The sequence below is a fragment of the Anopheles coustani genome, chromosome 3 (assembly GCF_943734705.1).
Source record: "Anopheles coustani chromosome 3, idAnoCousDA_361_x.2, whole genome shotgun sequence".
NCBI lineage: Eukaryota > Metazoa > Arthropoda > Insecta > Diptera > Culicidae > Anopheles > Anopheles coustani.
In genome coordinates this window covers 60,909,940-60,924,635 of record NC_071288.1, presented here as the reverse complement: position 1 = coordinate 60,924,635, position 14,696 = coordinate 60,909,940, and the positions used below count along the sequence as shown (strand labels likewise).

Genomic DNA, 14,696 nt, shown 5'->3' with positions numbered 1-14,696 from the left:
GTAGTGGTGGTAGTGGTGATGCGCGATACACTACCGACGGTTCTGATTCTCGGATATGTGACCGATTCGTTTTTTTAACACGACGACCCACTGAGAGTTCGTAGAAAGGCGCCGGTCTACCACACGGGGCTCGGTGTGGCATACGGGGAAAAGAACGCTTTGGTCGTTTACATTGTTAAATTCCCTACCTGTAGAGCGCGTAGCGTTGGCCGTTTCTAACGCGATGATCAAAACCCATCACTTTTCATGGCCACGGGTAGAAATGAGCGGAAAAAGCTACATACCTGATATGAAGCAAAATGGTTTGCCCCGTTTAACCTACCAAACTTGCGATGTTACTTCACACATTGAGACACATTGCTTGAGTTAATTTTAAACATTTCTTTCGTTGTTCTCCAGCCACACTGTGAAATTACGTCCATTTTACCATTTTACTGCTGAAACTGCACTGAAACCAACTGCCATGGGCACTGAATGTAGTGAAATAAACCTTTATCACACGATTTTGTCGCCCTGAAAAGGACGGTTTTTGTGACGGTGAGATCTTCGGCGGGGTTTGTGAGCGCGACACGGTGCCGCGCGGCGGGGTGAGCACGAGAGAGCACGCCTTATGCCTTCTTTTCCGTCTTCTTCGGCAACAGCACGGCCTGAATGTTGGGCAGCACACCACCTTGGGCGATGGTCACACCGGAAAGCAGCTTGTTCAACTCTTCGTCGTTACGGATGGCCAGCTGCAGATGGCGCGGGATGATGCGCGTCTTCTTGTTGTCACGGGCGGCGTTACCGGCCAACTCGAGCACTTCCGCGGCCAGATACTCCATCACGGCCGCCAGATACACCGGTGCGCCGGCACCGACGCGCTCGGCATAGTTACCCTTGCGCAGCAGACGATGAATACGGCCGACCGGGAACTGCAGACCGGCACGATTCGAGCGGGACTTTGCCTTTCCCTTCACTTTACCACCCTTGCCGCGTCCAGACATTTTCGATTGTTTAACGAGAGGGATACGTGGTGCTCACTCGAAGAGGTTCTCTTCCGAACTATGCCGAAACGAACCTGAAACCGGGTTTATATAAACGTCGAGGTGTAGCGAAGCCAGCCAGCGAACTCGCCCGACGCTGAATAAAAGCCGAAGTGAGGGTCGAAAAACGCGTTAAAATTGAAGTGACGCTCAACGAGGAAACACGTTTCACGCACGTTAAACAATCGCAATGGCACCGAAAACCAGCGGAAAGGCAGCGAAGAAGTCTGGCAAGGCCCAGAAAAATATCTCCAAGTCGGACAAGAAGAAGAAGCGCAAGACCCGCAAGGAAAGCTACGCCATCTACATCTACAAGGTGCTGAAGCAAGTCCATCCGGACACTGGCATCTCGTCGAAGGCGATGAGCATCATGAACAGCTTCGTGAACGACATCTTCGAGCGCATCGCCGCCGAAGCGTCCCGCCTGGCGCACTACAACAAGCGTTCGACGATCACGTCACGCGAAATCCAGACCGCCGTCCGTCTGCTGCTTCCTGGTGAGCTGGCCAAGCACGCCGTGTCCGAGGGCACGAAGGCCGTCACCAAGTACACCAGCTCGAAGTAAGCTGGTTCGTCCGTGGTCGTCACAAACCACACCAACTCGTCGCATAACAACGGTCCTTTTCAGGACCACAAAATGTTTTCCAAACAAGAATCATTTCATTTCATTCCATTCCGTTCATCGAAGAGAAAGAAACCGACGAAGATCGAAAAATAATAATGTGTTTGTGTTGTGCGTTGAAGAAACAGAACAAAAAAAAAGTGTGCCGAACCGTTTTCTAGTTTAACATCACCACTTCGTTGTGTTTTGGCGCACACATAGCCGCGCGTTACACAAGCGCGCGTAAATGAATAGAATGAACATTTTAAACAGTGGTTTTAAGAAAAAACCTAACGGTTACTAACATTTAAAGCACTCCGTTATGGTTTCTATGGTTATGGCACAGCCAAAGGCAAAGCAATATGTCATTTTTTTTCTCGTCCAATACATATATGTTCAACTTGGTTCAATATGGAACAGATTCTCTTTAACAACTCGTTAAACCCACCGCATGTAATTGCTCACTAACTTAAAATCACCGCTAACGGATGGGGTTGCCTGGTGGTTTGTAAACGTTAGCATATGTATTATGTTATGGTTTGTGTCACGGCTAGGTTATGGCTGGCATGTTTGATTGCATTTCTATCGTCATATGTTGGGTTTTGTTTTTATTTATCATCATCATCATCATCATAGATTATTATATTATATATAATATATATATATATATATATAAGTTTATATTATGTGGTTTGTATTGTGTTGATTGCATCTCATACCTCTGATATGTATCAGCCAGGGGTTCACCATTTATCATCATCATCTTCTTCTTCATCATCATCATCATCATCATAGATATATATATTATATATATATATATCGATATAGCGTGCACCACGGGACGTGTACGACGGGACGGGTACGAAATAATCCTTCTTTCGGTAACGGGTTGGTGGTCCTGAAAAGGACCGTTTGGGTTTGGTTGAAAACGAAACGAACCGTTGTGTCACTTAGGCACGTTCACCACGGATACGGCGAGCAAGCTGGATGTCTTTCGGCATGATGGTGACGCGCTTCGCATGGATGGCACACAGATTCGTGTCCTCGAACAGACCGACCAAATACGCTTCACTCGCTTCCTGCAGCGCCATCACGGCCGAGCTCTGGAAACGCAGATCCGTCTTGAAGTCCTGTGCGATTTCACGCACCAATCGCTGGAAGGGCAACTTGCGGATCAGCAGCTCGGTCGACTTCTGGTAGCGACGGATTTCACGCAGAGCCACCGTTCCCGGCCGGTAGCGATGCGGCTTCTTCACTCCTCCGGTAGCCGGAGCACTCTTGCGGGCCGCCTTGGTGGCCAGCTGCTTGCGCGGTGCCTTTCCTCCGGTGGACTTACGGGCAGTTTGCTTGGTACGTGCCATCGTAGTTGATGTTGTTGATGCTGTTGACGTTGATCGGGTTCGACACGGGTCTGTTCACTTGTGGTGGTAATACAAAACTGGGCCGAACCGCGCCGTGAAACCGCGTTTATATAGTTTCGGGTCCCTCTTCGGGTGCTCACGATCGGGCAGGTCGGGTCAATAAAAACCGTGTTTCAGTGCCGAACCATCGTAGTTCGCCGAAACCGTTCGTTCAGTTTGCATCGTGTCAACATCAACCAATTGTGTAAAGCAGCAGCATCATGACCGGCCGTGGAAAAGGAGGCAAGGGACTGGGCAAAGGAGGTGCCAAGCGTCATCGCAAAGTGCTGCGTGATAACATCCAGGGAATCACGAAACCGGCCATCCGCCGTCTGGCTCGCCGTGGCGGTGTGAAGCGTATTTCCGGCCTGATCTACGAAGAAACTCGCGGTGTGCTGAAAGTGTTCCTCGAGAACGTGATCCGTGATGCCGTGACGTACACCGAGCACGCCAAGCGCAAGACCGTCACCGCCATGGACGTCGTGTACGCCCTGAAACGCCAGGGACGCACCCTGTACGGTTTCGGAGGTTAAGCTGCGCGAACAGCCCCCTTGTGTTACAAAAAAAATCGGTCCTTTTCAGGACCACCAAAACTGTTCCAGAAAGATATATTTCCTGCTCATTCGTATCAAACTAAGCTTTTGTGGCTCTCCCGACGCTCCGGCACATTTGCCGCCAAGAACGGCAGAAAAAAAAAAAACAAAAGAAATGCGACTTGACTACTCCTCTCCTTCTCTTACCCCATTCCCCATGCCCGAAACGATATCCGATGGAATACACAGCGAGTGGTACGGTGTACCGCGCGTAGTGGTAGTGGTGGTAGTGGTGATGCGCGATACACTACCGACGGTTCTGATTCTCGGATATGTGACCGATTCGTTTTTTTAACACGACGACCCACTGAGAGTTCGTAGAAAGGCGCCGGTCTACCACACGGGGCTCGGTGTGGCATACGGGGAAAAGAACGCTTTGGTCGTTTACATTGTTAAATTCCCTACCTGTAGAGCGCGTAGCGTTGGCCGTTTCTAACGCGATGATCAAAACCCATCACTTTTCATGGCCACGGGTAGAAATGAGCGGAAAAAGCTACATACCTGATATGAAGCAAAATGGTTTGCCCCGTTTAACCTACCAAACTTGCGATGTTACTTCACACATTGAGACACATTGCTTGAGTTAATTTTAAACATTTCTTTCGTTGTTCTCCAGCCACACTGTGAAATTACGTCCATTTTACCATTTTACTGCTGAAACTGCACTGAAACCAACTGCCATGGGCACTGAATGTAGTGAAATAAACCTTTATCACACGATTTTGTCGCCCTGAAAAGGACGGTTTTTGTGACGGTGAGATCTTCGGCGGGGTTTGTGAGCGCGACACGGTGCCGCGCGGCGGGGTGAGCACGAGAGAGCACGCCTTATGCCTTCTTTTCCGTCTTCTTCGGCAACAGCACGGCCTGAATGTTGGGCAGCACACCACCTTGGGCGATGGTCACACCGGAAAGCAGCTTGTTCAACTCTTCGTCGTTACGGATGGCCAGCTGCAGATGGCGCGGGATGATGCGCGTCTTCTTGTTGTCACGGGCGGCGTTACCGGCCAACTCGAGCACTTCCGCGGCCAGATACTCCATCACGGCCGCCAGATACACCGGTGCGCCGGCACCGACGCGCTCGGCATAGTTACCCTTGCGCAGCAGACGATGAATACGGCCGACCGGGAACTGCAGACCGGCACGATTCGAGCGGGACTTTGCCTTTCCCTTCACTTTACCACCCTTGCCGCGTCCAGACATTTTCGATTGTTTAACGAGAGGGATACGTGGTGCTCACTCGAAGAGGTTCTCTTCCGAACTATGCCGAAACGAACCTGAAACCGGGTTTATATAAACGTCGAGGTGTAGCGAAGCCAGCCAGCGAACTCGCCCGACGCTGAATAAAAGCCGAAGTGAGGGTCGAAAAACGCGTTAAAATTGAAGTGACGCTCAACGAGGAAACACGTTTCACGCACGTTAAACAATCGCAATGGCACCGAAAACCAGCGGAAAGGCAGCGAAGAAGTCTGGCAAGGCCCAGAAAAATATCTCCAAGTCGGACAAGAAGAAGAAGCGCAAGACCCGCAAGGAAAGCTACGCCATCTACATCTACAAGGTGCTGAAGCAAGTCCATCCGGACACTGGCATCTCGTCGAAGGCGATGAGCATCATGAACAGCTTCGTGAACGACATCTTCGAGCGCATCGCCGCCGAAGCGTCCCGCCTGGCGCACTACAACAAGCGTTCGACGATCACGTCACGCGAAATCCAGACCGCCGTCCGTCTGCTGCTTCCTGGTGAGCTGGCCAAGCACGCCGTGTCCGAGGGCACGAAGGCCGTCACCAAGTACACCAGCTCGAAGTAAGCTGGTTCGTCCGTGGTCGTCACAAACCACACCAACTCGTCGCATAACAACGGTCCTTTTCAGGACCACAAAATGTTTTCCAAACAAGAATCATTTCATTTCATTCCATTCCGTTCATCGAAGAGAAAGAAACCGACGAAGATCGAAAAATAATAATGTGTTTGTGTTGTGCGTTGAAGAAACAGAACAAAAAAAAAGTGTGCCGAACCGTTTTCTAGTTTAACATCACCACTTCGTTGTGTTTTGGCGCACACATAGCCGCGCGTTACACAAGCGCGCGTAAATGAATAGAATGAACATTTTAAACAGTGGTTTTAAGAAAAAACCTAACGGTTACTAACATTTAAAGCACTCCGTTATGGTTTCTATGGTTATGGCACAGCCAAAGGCAAAGCAATATGTCATTTTTTTTCTCGTCCAATACATATATGTTCAACTTGGTTCAATATGGAACAGATTCTCTTTAACAACTCGTTAAACCCACCGCATGTAATTGCTCACTAACTTAAAATCACCGCTAACGGATGGGGTTGCCTGGTGGTTTGTAAACGTTAGCATATGTATTATGTTATGGTTTGTGTCACGGCTAGGTTATGGCTGGCATGTTTGATTGCATTTCTATCGTCATATGTTGGGTTTTGTTTTTATTTATCATCATCATCATCATCATAGATTATTATATTATATATAATATATATATATATATATATAAGTTTATATTATGTGGTTTGTATTGTGTTGATTGCATCTCATACCTCTGATATGTATCAGCCAGGGGTTCACCATTTATCATCATCATCTTCTTCTTCATCATCATCATCATCATCATAGATATATATATTATATATATATATATCGATATAGCGTGCACCACGGGACGTGTACGACGGGACGGGTACGAAATAATCCTTCTTTCGGTAACGGGTTGGTGGTCCTGAAAAGGACCGTTTGGGTTTGGTTGAAAACGAAACGAACCGTTGTGTCACTTAGGCACGTTCACCACGGATACGGCGAGCGAGCTGGATGTCTTTCGGCATGATGGTGACGCGCTTCGCATGGATGGCACACAGATTCGTGTCCTCGAACAGACCGACCAAATACGCTTCACTCGCTTCCTGCAGCGCCATCACGGCCGAGCTCTGGAAACGCAGATCCGTCTTGAAGTCCTGTGCGATTTCACGCACCAATCGCTGGAAGGGCAACTTGCGGATCAGCAGCTCGGTCGACTTCTGGTAGCGACGGATTTCACGCAGAGCCACCGTTCCCGGCCGGTAGCGATGCGGCTTCTTCACTCCTCCGGTAGCCGGAGCACTCTTGCGGGCCGCCTTGGTGGCCAGCTGCTTGCGCGGTGCCTTTCCTCCGGTGGACTTACGGGCAGTTTGCTTGGTACGTGCCATCGTAGTTGATGTTGTTGATGCTGTTGACGTTGATCGGGTTCGACACGGGTCTGTTCACTTGTGGTGGTAATACAAAACTGGGCCGAACCGCGCCGTGAAACCGCGTTTATATAGTTTCGGGTCCCTCTTCGGGTGCTCACGATCGGGCAGGTCGGGTCAATAAAAACCGTGTTTCAGTGCCGAACCATCGTAGTTCGCCGAAACCGTTCGTTCAGTTTGCATCGTGTCAACATCAACCAATTGTGTAAAGCAGCAGCATCATGACCGGCCGTGGAAAAGGAGGCAAGGGACTGGGCAAAGGAGGTGCCAAGCGTCATCGCAAAGTGCTGCGTGATAACATCCAGGGAATCACGAAACCGGCCATCCGCCGTCTGGCTCGCCGTGGCGGTGTGAAGCGTATTTCCGGCCTGATCTACGAAGAAACTCGCGGTGTGCTGAAAGTGTTCCTCGAGAACGTGATCCGTGATGCCGTGACGTACACCGAGCACGCCAAGCGCAAGACCGTCACCGCCATGGACGTCGTGTACGCCCTGAAACGCCAGGGACGCACCCTGTACGGTTTCGGAGGTTAAGCTGCGCGAACAGCCCCCTTGTGTTACAAAAAAAATCGGTCCTTTTCAGGACCACCAAAACTGTTCCAGAAAGATATATTTCCTGCTCATTCGTATCAAACTAAGCTTTTGTGGCTCTCCCGACGCTCCGGCACATTTGCCGCCAAGAACGGCAGAAAAAAAAAAAACAAAAGAAATGCGACTTGACTACTCCTCTCCTTCTCTTACCCCATTCCCCATGCCCGAAACGATATCCGATGGAATACACAGCGAGTGGTACGGTGTACCGCGCGTAGTGGTAGTGGTGGTAGTGGTGATGCGCGATACACTACCGACGGTTCTGATTCTCGGATATGTGACCGATTCGTTTTTTTAACACGACGACCCACTGAGAGTTCGTAGAAAGGCGCCGGTCTACCACACGGGGCTCGGTGTGGCATACGGGGAAAAGAACGCTTTGGTCGTTTACATTGTTAAATTCCCTACCTGTAGAGCGCGTAGCGTTGGCCGTTTCTAACGCGATGATCAAAACCCATCACTTTTCATGGCCACGGGTAGAAATGAGCGGAAAAAGCTACATACCTGATATGAAGCAAAATGGTTTGCCCCGTTTAACCTACCAAACTTGCGATGTTACTTCACACATTGAGACACATTGCTTGAGTTAATTTTAAACATTTCTTTCGTTGTTCTCCAGCCACACTGTGAAATTACGTCCATTTTACCATTTTACTGCTGAAACTGCACTGAAACCAACTGCCATGGGCACTGAATGTAGTGAAATAAACCTTTATCACACGATTTTGTCGCCCTGAAAAGGACGGTTTTTGTGACGGTGAGATCTTCGGCGGGGTTTGTGAGCGCGACACGGTGCCGCGCGGCGGGGTGAGCACGAGAGAGCACGCCTTATGCCTTCTTTTCCGTCTTCTTCGGCAACAGCACGGCCTGAATGTTGGGCAGCACACCACCTTGGGCGATGGTCACACCGGAAAGCAGCTTGTTCAACTCTTCGTCGTTACGGATGGCCAGCTGCAGATGGCGCGGGATGATGCGCGTCTTCTTGTTGTCACGGGCGGCGTTACCGGCCAACTCGAGCACTTCCGCGGCCAGATACTCCATCACGGCCGCCAGATACACCGGTGCGCCGGCACCGACGCGCTCGGCATAGTTACCCTTGCGCAGCAGACGATGAATACGGCCGACCGGGAACTGCAGACCGGCACGATTCGAGCGGGACTTTGCCTTTCCCTTCACTTTACCACCCTTGCCGCGTCCAGACATTTTCGATTGTTTAACGAGAGGGATACGTGGTGCTCACTCGAAGAGGTTCTCTTCCGAACTATGCCGAAACGAACCTGAAACCGGGTTTATATAAACGTCGAGGTGTAGCGAAGCCAGCCAGCGAACTCGCCCGACGCTGAATAAAAGCCGAAGTGAGGGTCGAAAAACGCGTTAAAATTGAAGTGACGCTCAACGAGGAAACACGTTTCACGCACGTTAAACAATCGCAATGGCACCGAAAACCAGCGGAAAGGCAGCGAAGAAGTCTGGCAAGGCCCAGAAAAATATCTCCAAGTCGGACAAGAAGAAGAAGCGCAAGACCCGCAAGGAAAGCTACGCCATCTACATCTACAAGGTGCTGAAGCAAGTCCATCCGGACACTGGCATCTCGTCGAAGGCGATGAGCATCATGAACAGCTTCGTGAACGACATCTTCGAGCGCATCGCCGCCGAAGCGTCCCGCCTGGCGCACTACAACAAGCGTTCGACGATCACGTCACGCGAAATCCAGACCGCCGTCCGTCTGCTGCTTCCTGGTGAGCTGGCCAAGCACGCCGTGTCCGAGGGCACGAAGGCCGTCACCAAGTACACCAGCTCGAAGTAAGCTGGTTCGTCCGTGGTCGTCACAAACCACACCAACTCGTCGCATAACAACGGTCCTTTTCAGGACCACAAAATGTTTTCCAAACAAGAATCATTTCATTTCATTCCATTCCGTTCATCGAAGAGAAAGAAACCGACGAAGATCGAAAAATAATAATGTGTTTGTGTTGTGCGTTGAAGAAACAGAACAAAAAAAAAGTGTGCCGAACCGTTTTCTAGTTTAACATCACCACTTCGTTGTGTTTTGGCGCACACATAGCCGCGCGTTACACAAGCGCGCGTAAATGAATAGAATGAACATTTTAAACAGTGGTTTTAAGAAAAAACCTAACGGTTACTAACATTTAAAGCACTCCGTTATGGTTTCTATGGTTATGGCACAGCCAAAGGCAAAGCAATATGTCATTTTTTTTCTCGTCCAATACATATATGTTCAACTTGGTTCAATATGGAACAGATTCTCTTTAACAACTCGTTAAACCCACCGCATGTAATTGCTCACTAACTTAAAATCACCGCTAACGGATGGGGTTGCCTGGTGGTTTGTAAACGTTAGCATATGTATTATGTTATGGTTTGTGTCACGGCTAGGTTATGGCTGGCATGTTTGATTGCATTTCTATCGTCATATGTTGGGTTTTGTTTTTATTTATCATCATCATCATCATCATAGATTATTATATTATATATAATATATATATATATATATATAAGTTTATATTATGTGGTTTGTATTGTGTTGATTGCATCTCATACCTCTGATATGTATCAGCCAGGGGTTCACCATTTATCATCATCATCTTCTTCTTCATCATCATCATCATCATCATAGATATATATATTATATATATATATATCGATATAGCGTGCACCACGGGACGTGTACGACGGGACGGGTACGAAATAATCCTTCTTTCGGTAACGGGTTGGTGGTCCTGAAAAGGACCGTTTGGGTTTGGTTGAAAACGAAACGAACCGTTGTGTCACTTAGGCACGTTCACCACGGATACGGCGAGCAAGCTGGATGTCTTTCGGCATGATGGTGACGCGCTTCGCATGGATGGCACACAGATTCGTGTCCTCGAACAGACCGACCAAATACGCTTCACTCGCTTCCTGCAGCGCCATCACGGCCGAGCTCTGGAAACGCAGATCCGTCTTGAAGTCCTGTGCGATTTCACGCACCAATCGCTGGAAGGGCAACTTGCGGATCAGCAGCTCGGTCGACTTCTGGTAGCGACGGATTTCACGCAGAGCCACCGTTCCCGGCCGGTAGCGATGCGGCTTCTTCACTCCTCCGGTAGCCGGAGCACTCTTGCGGGCCGCCTTGGTGGCCAGCTGCTTGCGCGGTGCCTTTCCTCCGGTGGACTTACGGGCAGTTTGCTTGGTACGTGCCATCGTAGTTGATGTTGTTGATGCTGTTGACGTTGATCGGGTTCGACACGGGTCTGTTCACTTGTGGTGGTAATACAAAACTGGGCCGAACCGCGCCGTGAAACCGCGTTTATATAGTTTCGGGTCCCTCTTCGGGTGCTCACGATCGGGCAGGTCGGGTCAATAAAAACCGTGTTTCAGTGCCGAACCATCGTAGTTCGCCGAAACCGTTCGTTCAGTTTGCATCGTGTCAACATCAACCAATTGTGTAAAGCAGCAGCATCATGACCGGCCGTGGAAAAGGAGGCAAGGGACTGGGCAAAGGAGGTGCCAAGCGTCATCGCAAAGTGCTGCGTGATAACATCCAGGGAATCACGAAACCGGCCATCCGCCGTCTGGCTCGCCGTGGCGGTGTGAAGCGTATTTCCGGCCTGATCTACGAAGAAACTCGCGGTGTGCTGAAAGTGTTCCTCGAGAACGTGATCCGTGATGCCGTGACGTACACCGAGCACGCCAAGCGCAAGACCGTCACCGCCATGGACGTCGTGTACGCCCTGAAACGCCAGGGACGCACCCTGTACGGTTTCGGAGGTTAAGCTGCGCGAACAGCCCCCTTGTGTTACAAAAAAAATCGGTCCTTTTCAGGACCACCAAAACTGTTCCAGAAAGATATATTTCCTGCTCATTCGTATCAAACTAAGCTTTTGTGGCTCTCCCGACGCTCCGGCACATTTGCCGCCAAGAACGGCAGAAAAAAAAAAAACAAAAGAAATGCGACTTGACTACTCCTCTCCTTCTCTTACCCCATTCCCCATGCCCGAAACGATATCCGATGGAATACACAGCGAGTGGTACGGTGTACCGCGCGTAGTGGTAGTGGTGGTAGTGGTGATGCGCGATACACTACCGACGGTTCTGATTCTCGGATATGTGACCGATTCGTTTTTTTAACACGACGACCCACTGAGAGTTCGTAGAAAGGCGCCGGTCTACCACACGGGGCTCGGTGTGGCATACGGGGAAAAGAACGCTTTGGTCGTTTACATTGTTAAATTCCCTACCTGTAGAGCGCGTAGCGTTGGCCGTTTCTAACGCGATGATCAAAACCCATCACTTTTCATGGCCACGGGTAGAAATGAGCGGAAAAAGCTACATACCTGATATGAAGCAAAATGGTTTGCCCCGTTTAACCTACCAAACTTGCGATGTTACTTCACACATTGAGACACATTGCTTGAGTTAATTTTAAACATTTCTTTCGTTGTTCTCCAGCCACACTGTGAAATTACGTCCATTTTACCATTTTACTGCTGAAACTGCACTGAAACCAACTGCCATGGGCACTGAATGTAGTGAAATAAACCTTTATCACACGATTTTGTCGCCCTGAAAAGGACGGTTTTTGTGACGGTGAGATCTTCGGCGGGGTTTGTGAGCGCGACACGGTGCCGCGCGGCGGGGTGAGCACGAGAGAGCACGCCTTATGCCTTCTTTTCCGTCTTCTTCGGCAACAGCACGGCCTGAATGTTGGGCAGCACACCACCTTGGGCGATGGTCACACCGGAAAGCAGCTTGTTCAACTCTTCGTCGTTACGGATGGCCAGCTGCAGATGGCGCGGGATGATGCGCGTCTTCTTGTTGTCACGGGCGGCGTTACCGGCCAACTCGAGCACTTCCGCGGCCAGATACTCCATCACGGCCGCCAGATACACCGGTGCGCCGGCACCGACGCGCTCGGCATAGTTACCCTTGCGCAGCAGACGATGAATACGGCCGACCGGGAACTGCAGACCGGCACGATTCGAGCGGGACTTTGCCTTTCCCTTCACTTTACCACCCTTGCCGCGTCCAGACATTTTCGATTGTTTAACGAGAGGGATACGTGGTGCTCACTCGAAGAGGTTCTCTTCCGAACTATGCCGAAACGAACCTGAAACCGGGTTTATATAAACGTCGAGGTGTAGCGAAGCCAGCCAGCGAACTCGCCCGACGCTGAATAAAAGCCGAAGTGAGGGTCGAAAAACGCGTTAAAATTGAAGTGACGCTCAACGAGGAAACACGTTTCACGCACGTTAAACAATCGCAATGGCACCGAAAACCAGCGGAAAGGCAGCGAAGAAGTCTGGCAAGGCCCAGAAAAATATCTCCAAGTCGGACAAGAAGAAGAAGCGCAAGACCCGCAAGGAAAGCTACGCCATCTACATCTACAAGGTGCTGAAGCAAGTCCATCCGGACACTGGCATCTCGTCGAAGGCGATGAGCATCATGAACAGCTTCGTGAACGACATCTTCGAGCGCATCGCCGCCGAAGCGTCCCGCCTGGCGCACTACAACAAGCGTTCGACGATCACGTCACGCGAAATCCAGACCGCCGTCCGTCTGCTGCTTCCTGGTGAGCTGGCCAAGCACGCCGTGTCCGAGGGCACGAAGGCCGTCACCAAGTACACCAGCTCGAAGTAAGCTGGTTCGTCCGTGGTCGTCACAAACCACACCAACTCGTCGCATAACAACGGTCCTTTTCAGGACCACAAAATGTTTTCCAAACAAGAATCATTTCATTTCATTCCATTCCGTTCATCGAAGAGAAAGAAACCGACGAAGATCGAAAAATAATAATGTGTTTGTGTTGTGCGTTGAAGAAACAGAACAAAAAAAAAGTGTGCCGAACCGTTTTCTAGTTTAACATCACCACTTCGTTGTGTTTTGGCGCACACATAGCCGCGCGTTACACAAGCGCGCGTAAATGAATAGAATGAACATTTTAAACAGTGGTTTTAAGAAAAAACCTAACGGTTACTAACATTTAAAGCACTCCGTTATGGTTTCTATGGTTATGGCACAGCCAAAGGCAAAGCAATATGTCATTTTTTTTCTCGTCCAATACATATATGTTCAACTTGGTTCAATATGGAACAGATTCTCTTTAACAACTCGTTAAACCCACCGCATGTAATTGCTCACTAACTTAAAATCACCGCTAACGGATGGGGTTGCCTGGTGGTTTGTAAACGTTAGCATATGTATTATGTTATGGTTTGTGTCACGGCTAGGTTATGGCTGGCATGTTTGATTGCATTTCTATCGTCATATGTTGGGTTTTGTTTTTATTTATCATCATCATCATCATCATAGATTATTATATTATATATAATATATATATATATATATATAAGTTTATATTATGTGGTTTGTATTGTGTTGATTGCATCTCATACCTCTGATATGTATCAGCCAGGGGTTCACCATTTATCATCATCATCTTCTTCTTCATCATCATCATCATCATCATAGATATATATATTATATATATATATATCGATATAGCGTGCACCACGGGACGTGTACGACGGGACGGGTACGAAATAATCCTTCTTTCGGTAACGGGTTGGTGGTCCTGAAAAGGACCGTTTGGGTTTGGTTGAAAACGAAACGAACCGTTGTGTCACTTAGGCACGTTCACCACGGATACGGCGAGCAAGCTGGATGTCTTTCGGCATGATGGTGACGCGCTTCGCATGGATGGCACACAGATTCGTGTCCTCGAACAGACCGACCAAATACGCTTCACTCGCTTCCTGCAGCGCCATCACGGCCGAGCTCTGGAAACGCAGATCCGTCTTGAAGTCCTGGGCAATTTCACGAACCAGGCGCTGGAAGGGCAGCTTGCGGATCAGCAGCTCGGTCGATTTCTGGTAGCGACGGATTTCACGCAGAGCCACCGTTCCCGGCCGGTAGCGATGCGGCTTCTTCACTCCTCCGGTAGCCGGAGCACTCTTGCGGGCCGCCTTGGTGGCCAGCTGCTTGCGCGGTGCCTTTCCTCCGGTGGACTTACGGGCAGTTTGCTTGGTACGTGCCATCGTAGTTGATGTTGTTGATGCTGTTGACGTTGATCGGGTTCGACACGGGTCTGTTCACTTGTGGTGGTAATACAAAACTGGGCCGAACCGCGCCGTGAAACCGCGTTTATATAGTTTCGGGTCCCTCTTCGGGTGCTCACGATCGGGCAGGTCGGGTCAATAAAAACCGTGTTTCAGTGCCGAACCATCGTAGTTCGCCGAAACCGTTCGTTC

General features: G+C 49.7%; 11 protein-coding genes across 11 annotated transcripts; 5 read left to right on the top strand and 6 right to left on the bottom strand.

Moving 5' to 3' along the window:
- Positions 1-608: 608 nt before the first annotated feature.
- LOC131260060 (histone H2A) lies at positions 609-986 on the bottom strand. Its single transcript, XM_058261721.1, has one exon. The coding sequence runs from the start codon at positions 981-983 to the stop codon at positions 609-611; it is 375 nt and encodes a 124-aa protein (XP_058117704.1). The 5' UTR covers positions 984-986.
- A 226-nt stretch (positions 987-1,212) lies between these two features.
- Positions 1,213-1,587, top strand: LOC131260058 (histone H2B). Its single transcript, XM_058261719.1, has one exon. It carries the CDS (start codon positions 1,213-1,215, stop codon positions 1,585-1,587), a length of 375 nt encoding a protein of 124 aa, XP_058117702.1.
- Positions 1,588-2,573: 986 nt separating this feature from the next.
- On the bottom strand, positions 2,574-6,817 carry LOC131264324 (uncharacterized). Its single transcript, XM_058266624.1, has 4 exons — positions 6,413-6,817; positions 4,448-4,798; positions 3,250-3,535; positions 2,574-3,004 (listed from the first exon to the last, which is right to left on the bottom strand). The coding sequence occupies exons 1-4, from the start codon at positions 6,815-6,817 to the stop codon at positions 2,574-2,576; spliced, it is 1,473 nt and encodes a 490-aa protein (XP_058122607.1).
- On the bottom strand, positions 4,442-4,819 carry LOC131260061 (histone H2A). Its single transcript, XM_058261722.1, has one exon. The coding sequence runs from the start codon at positions 4,814-4,816 to the stop codon at positions 4,442-4,444; it is 375 nt and encodes a 124-aa protein (XP_058117705.1). The 5' UTR covers positions 4,817-4,819.
- Positions 5,046-5,420, top strand: LOC131260059 (histone H2B). Its single transcript, XM_058261720.1, has one exon. It carries the CDS (start codon positions 5,046-5,048, stop codon positions 5,418-5,420), a length of 375 nt encoding a protein of 124 aa, XP_058117703.1.
- A 245-nt stretch (positions 6,818-7,062) lies between the features above and the next one.
- Positions 7,063-7,389, top strand: LOC131260040 (histone H4). Its single transcript, XM_058261693.1, has one exon. It carries the CDS (start codon positions 7,078-7,080, stop codon positions 7,387-7,389), a length of 312 nt encoding a protein of 103 aa, XP_058117676.1. The 5' UTR covers positions 7,063-7,077.
- An 885-nt stretch (positions 7,390-8,274) lies between these two features.
- On the bottom strand, positions 8,275-8,652 carry LOC131260038 (histone H2A). The gene has a single exon (XM_058261690.1). The coding sequence runs from the start codon at positions 8,647-8,649 to the stop codon at positions 8,275-8,277; it is 375 nt and encodes a 124-aa protein (XP_058117673.1). The 5' UTR covers positions 8,650-8,652.
- Positions 8,653-8,878: 226 nt separating this feature from the next.
- Positions 8,879-9,253, top strand: LOC131260035 (histone H2B). The gene has a single exon (XM_058261688.1). The coding sequence runs from the start codon at positions 8,879-8,881 to the stop codon at positions 9,251-9,253; it is 375 nt and encodes a 124-aa protein (XP_058117671.1).
- A 986-nt stretch (positions 9,254-10,239) lies between these two features.
- Positions 10,240-14,483, bottom strand: LOC131264313 (uncharacterized). The gene is made up of 4 exons (XM_058266612.1): positions 14,079-14,483; positions 12,114-12,464; positions 10,916-11,201; positions 10,240-10,670 (listed from the first exon to the last, which is right to left on the bottom strand). The coding sequence occupies exons 1-4, from the start codon at positions 14,481-14,483 to the stop codon at positions 10,240-10,242; spliced, it is 1,473 nt and encodes a 490-aa protein (XP_058122595.1).
- LOC131260039 (histone H2A) lies at positions 12,108-12,485 on the bottom strand. The gene has a single exon (XM_058261691.1). It carries the CDS (start codon positions 12,480-12,482, stop codon positions 12,108-12,110), a length of 375 nt encoding a protein of 124 aa, XP_058117674.1. The 5' UTR covers positions 12,483-12,485.
- Positions 12,712-13,086, top strand: LOC131260037 (histone H2B). Its single transcript, XM_058261689.1, has one exon. It carries the CDS (start codon positions 12,712-12,714, stop codon positions 13,084-13,086), a length of 375 nt encoding a protein of 124 aa, XP_058117672.1.
- Positions 14,484-14,696: the final 213 nt, after the last annotated feature.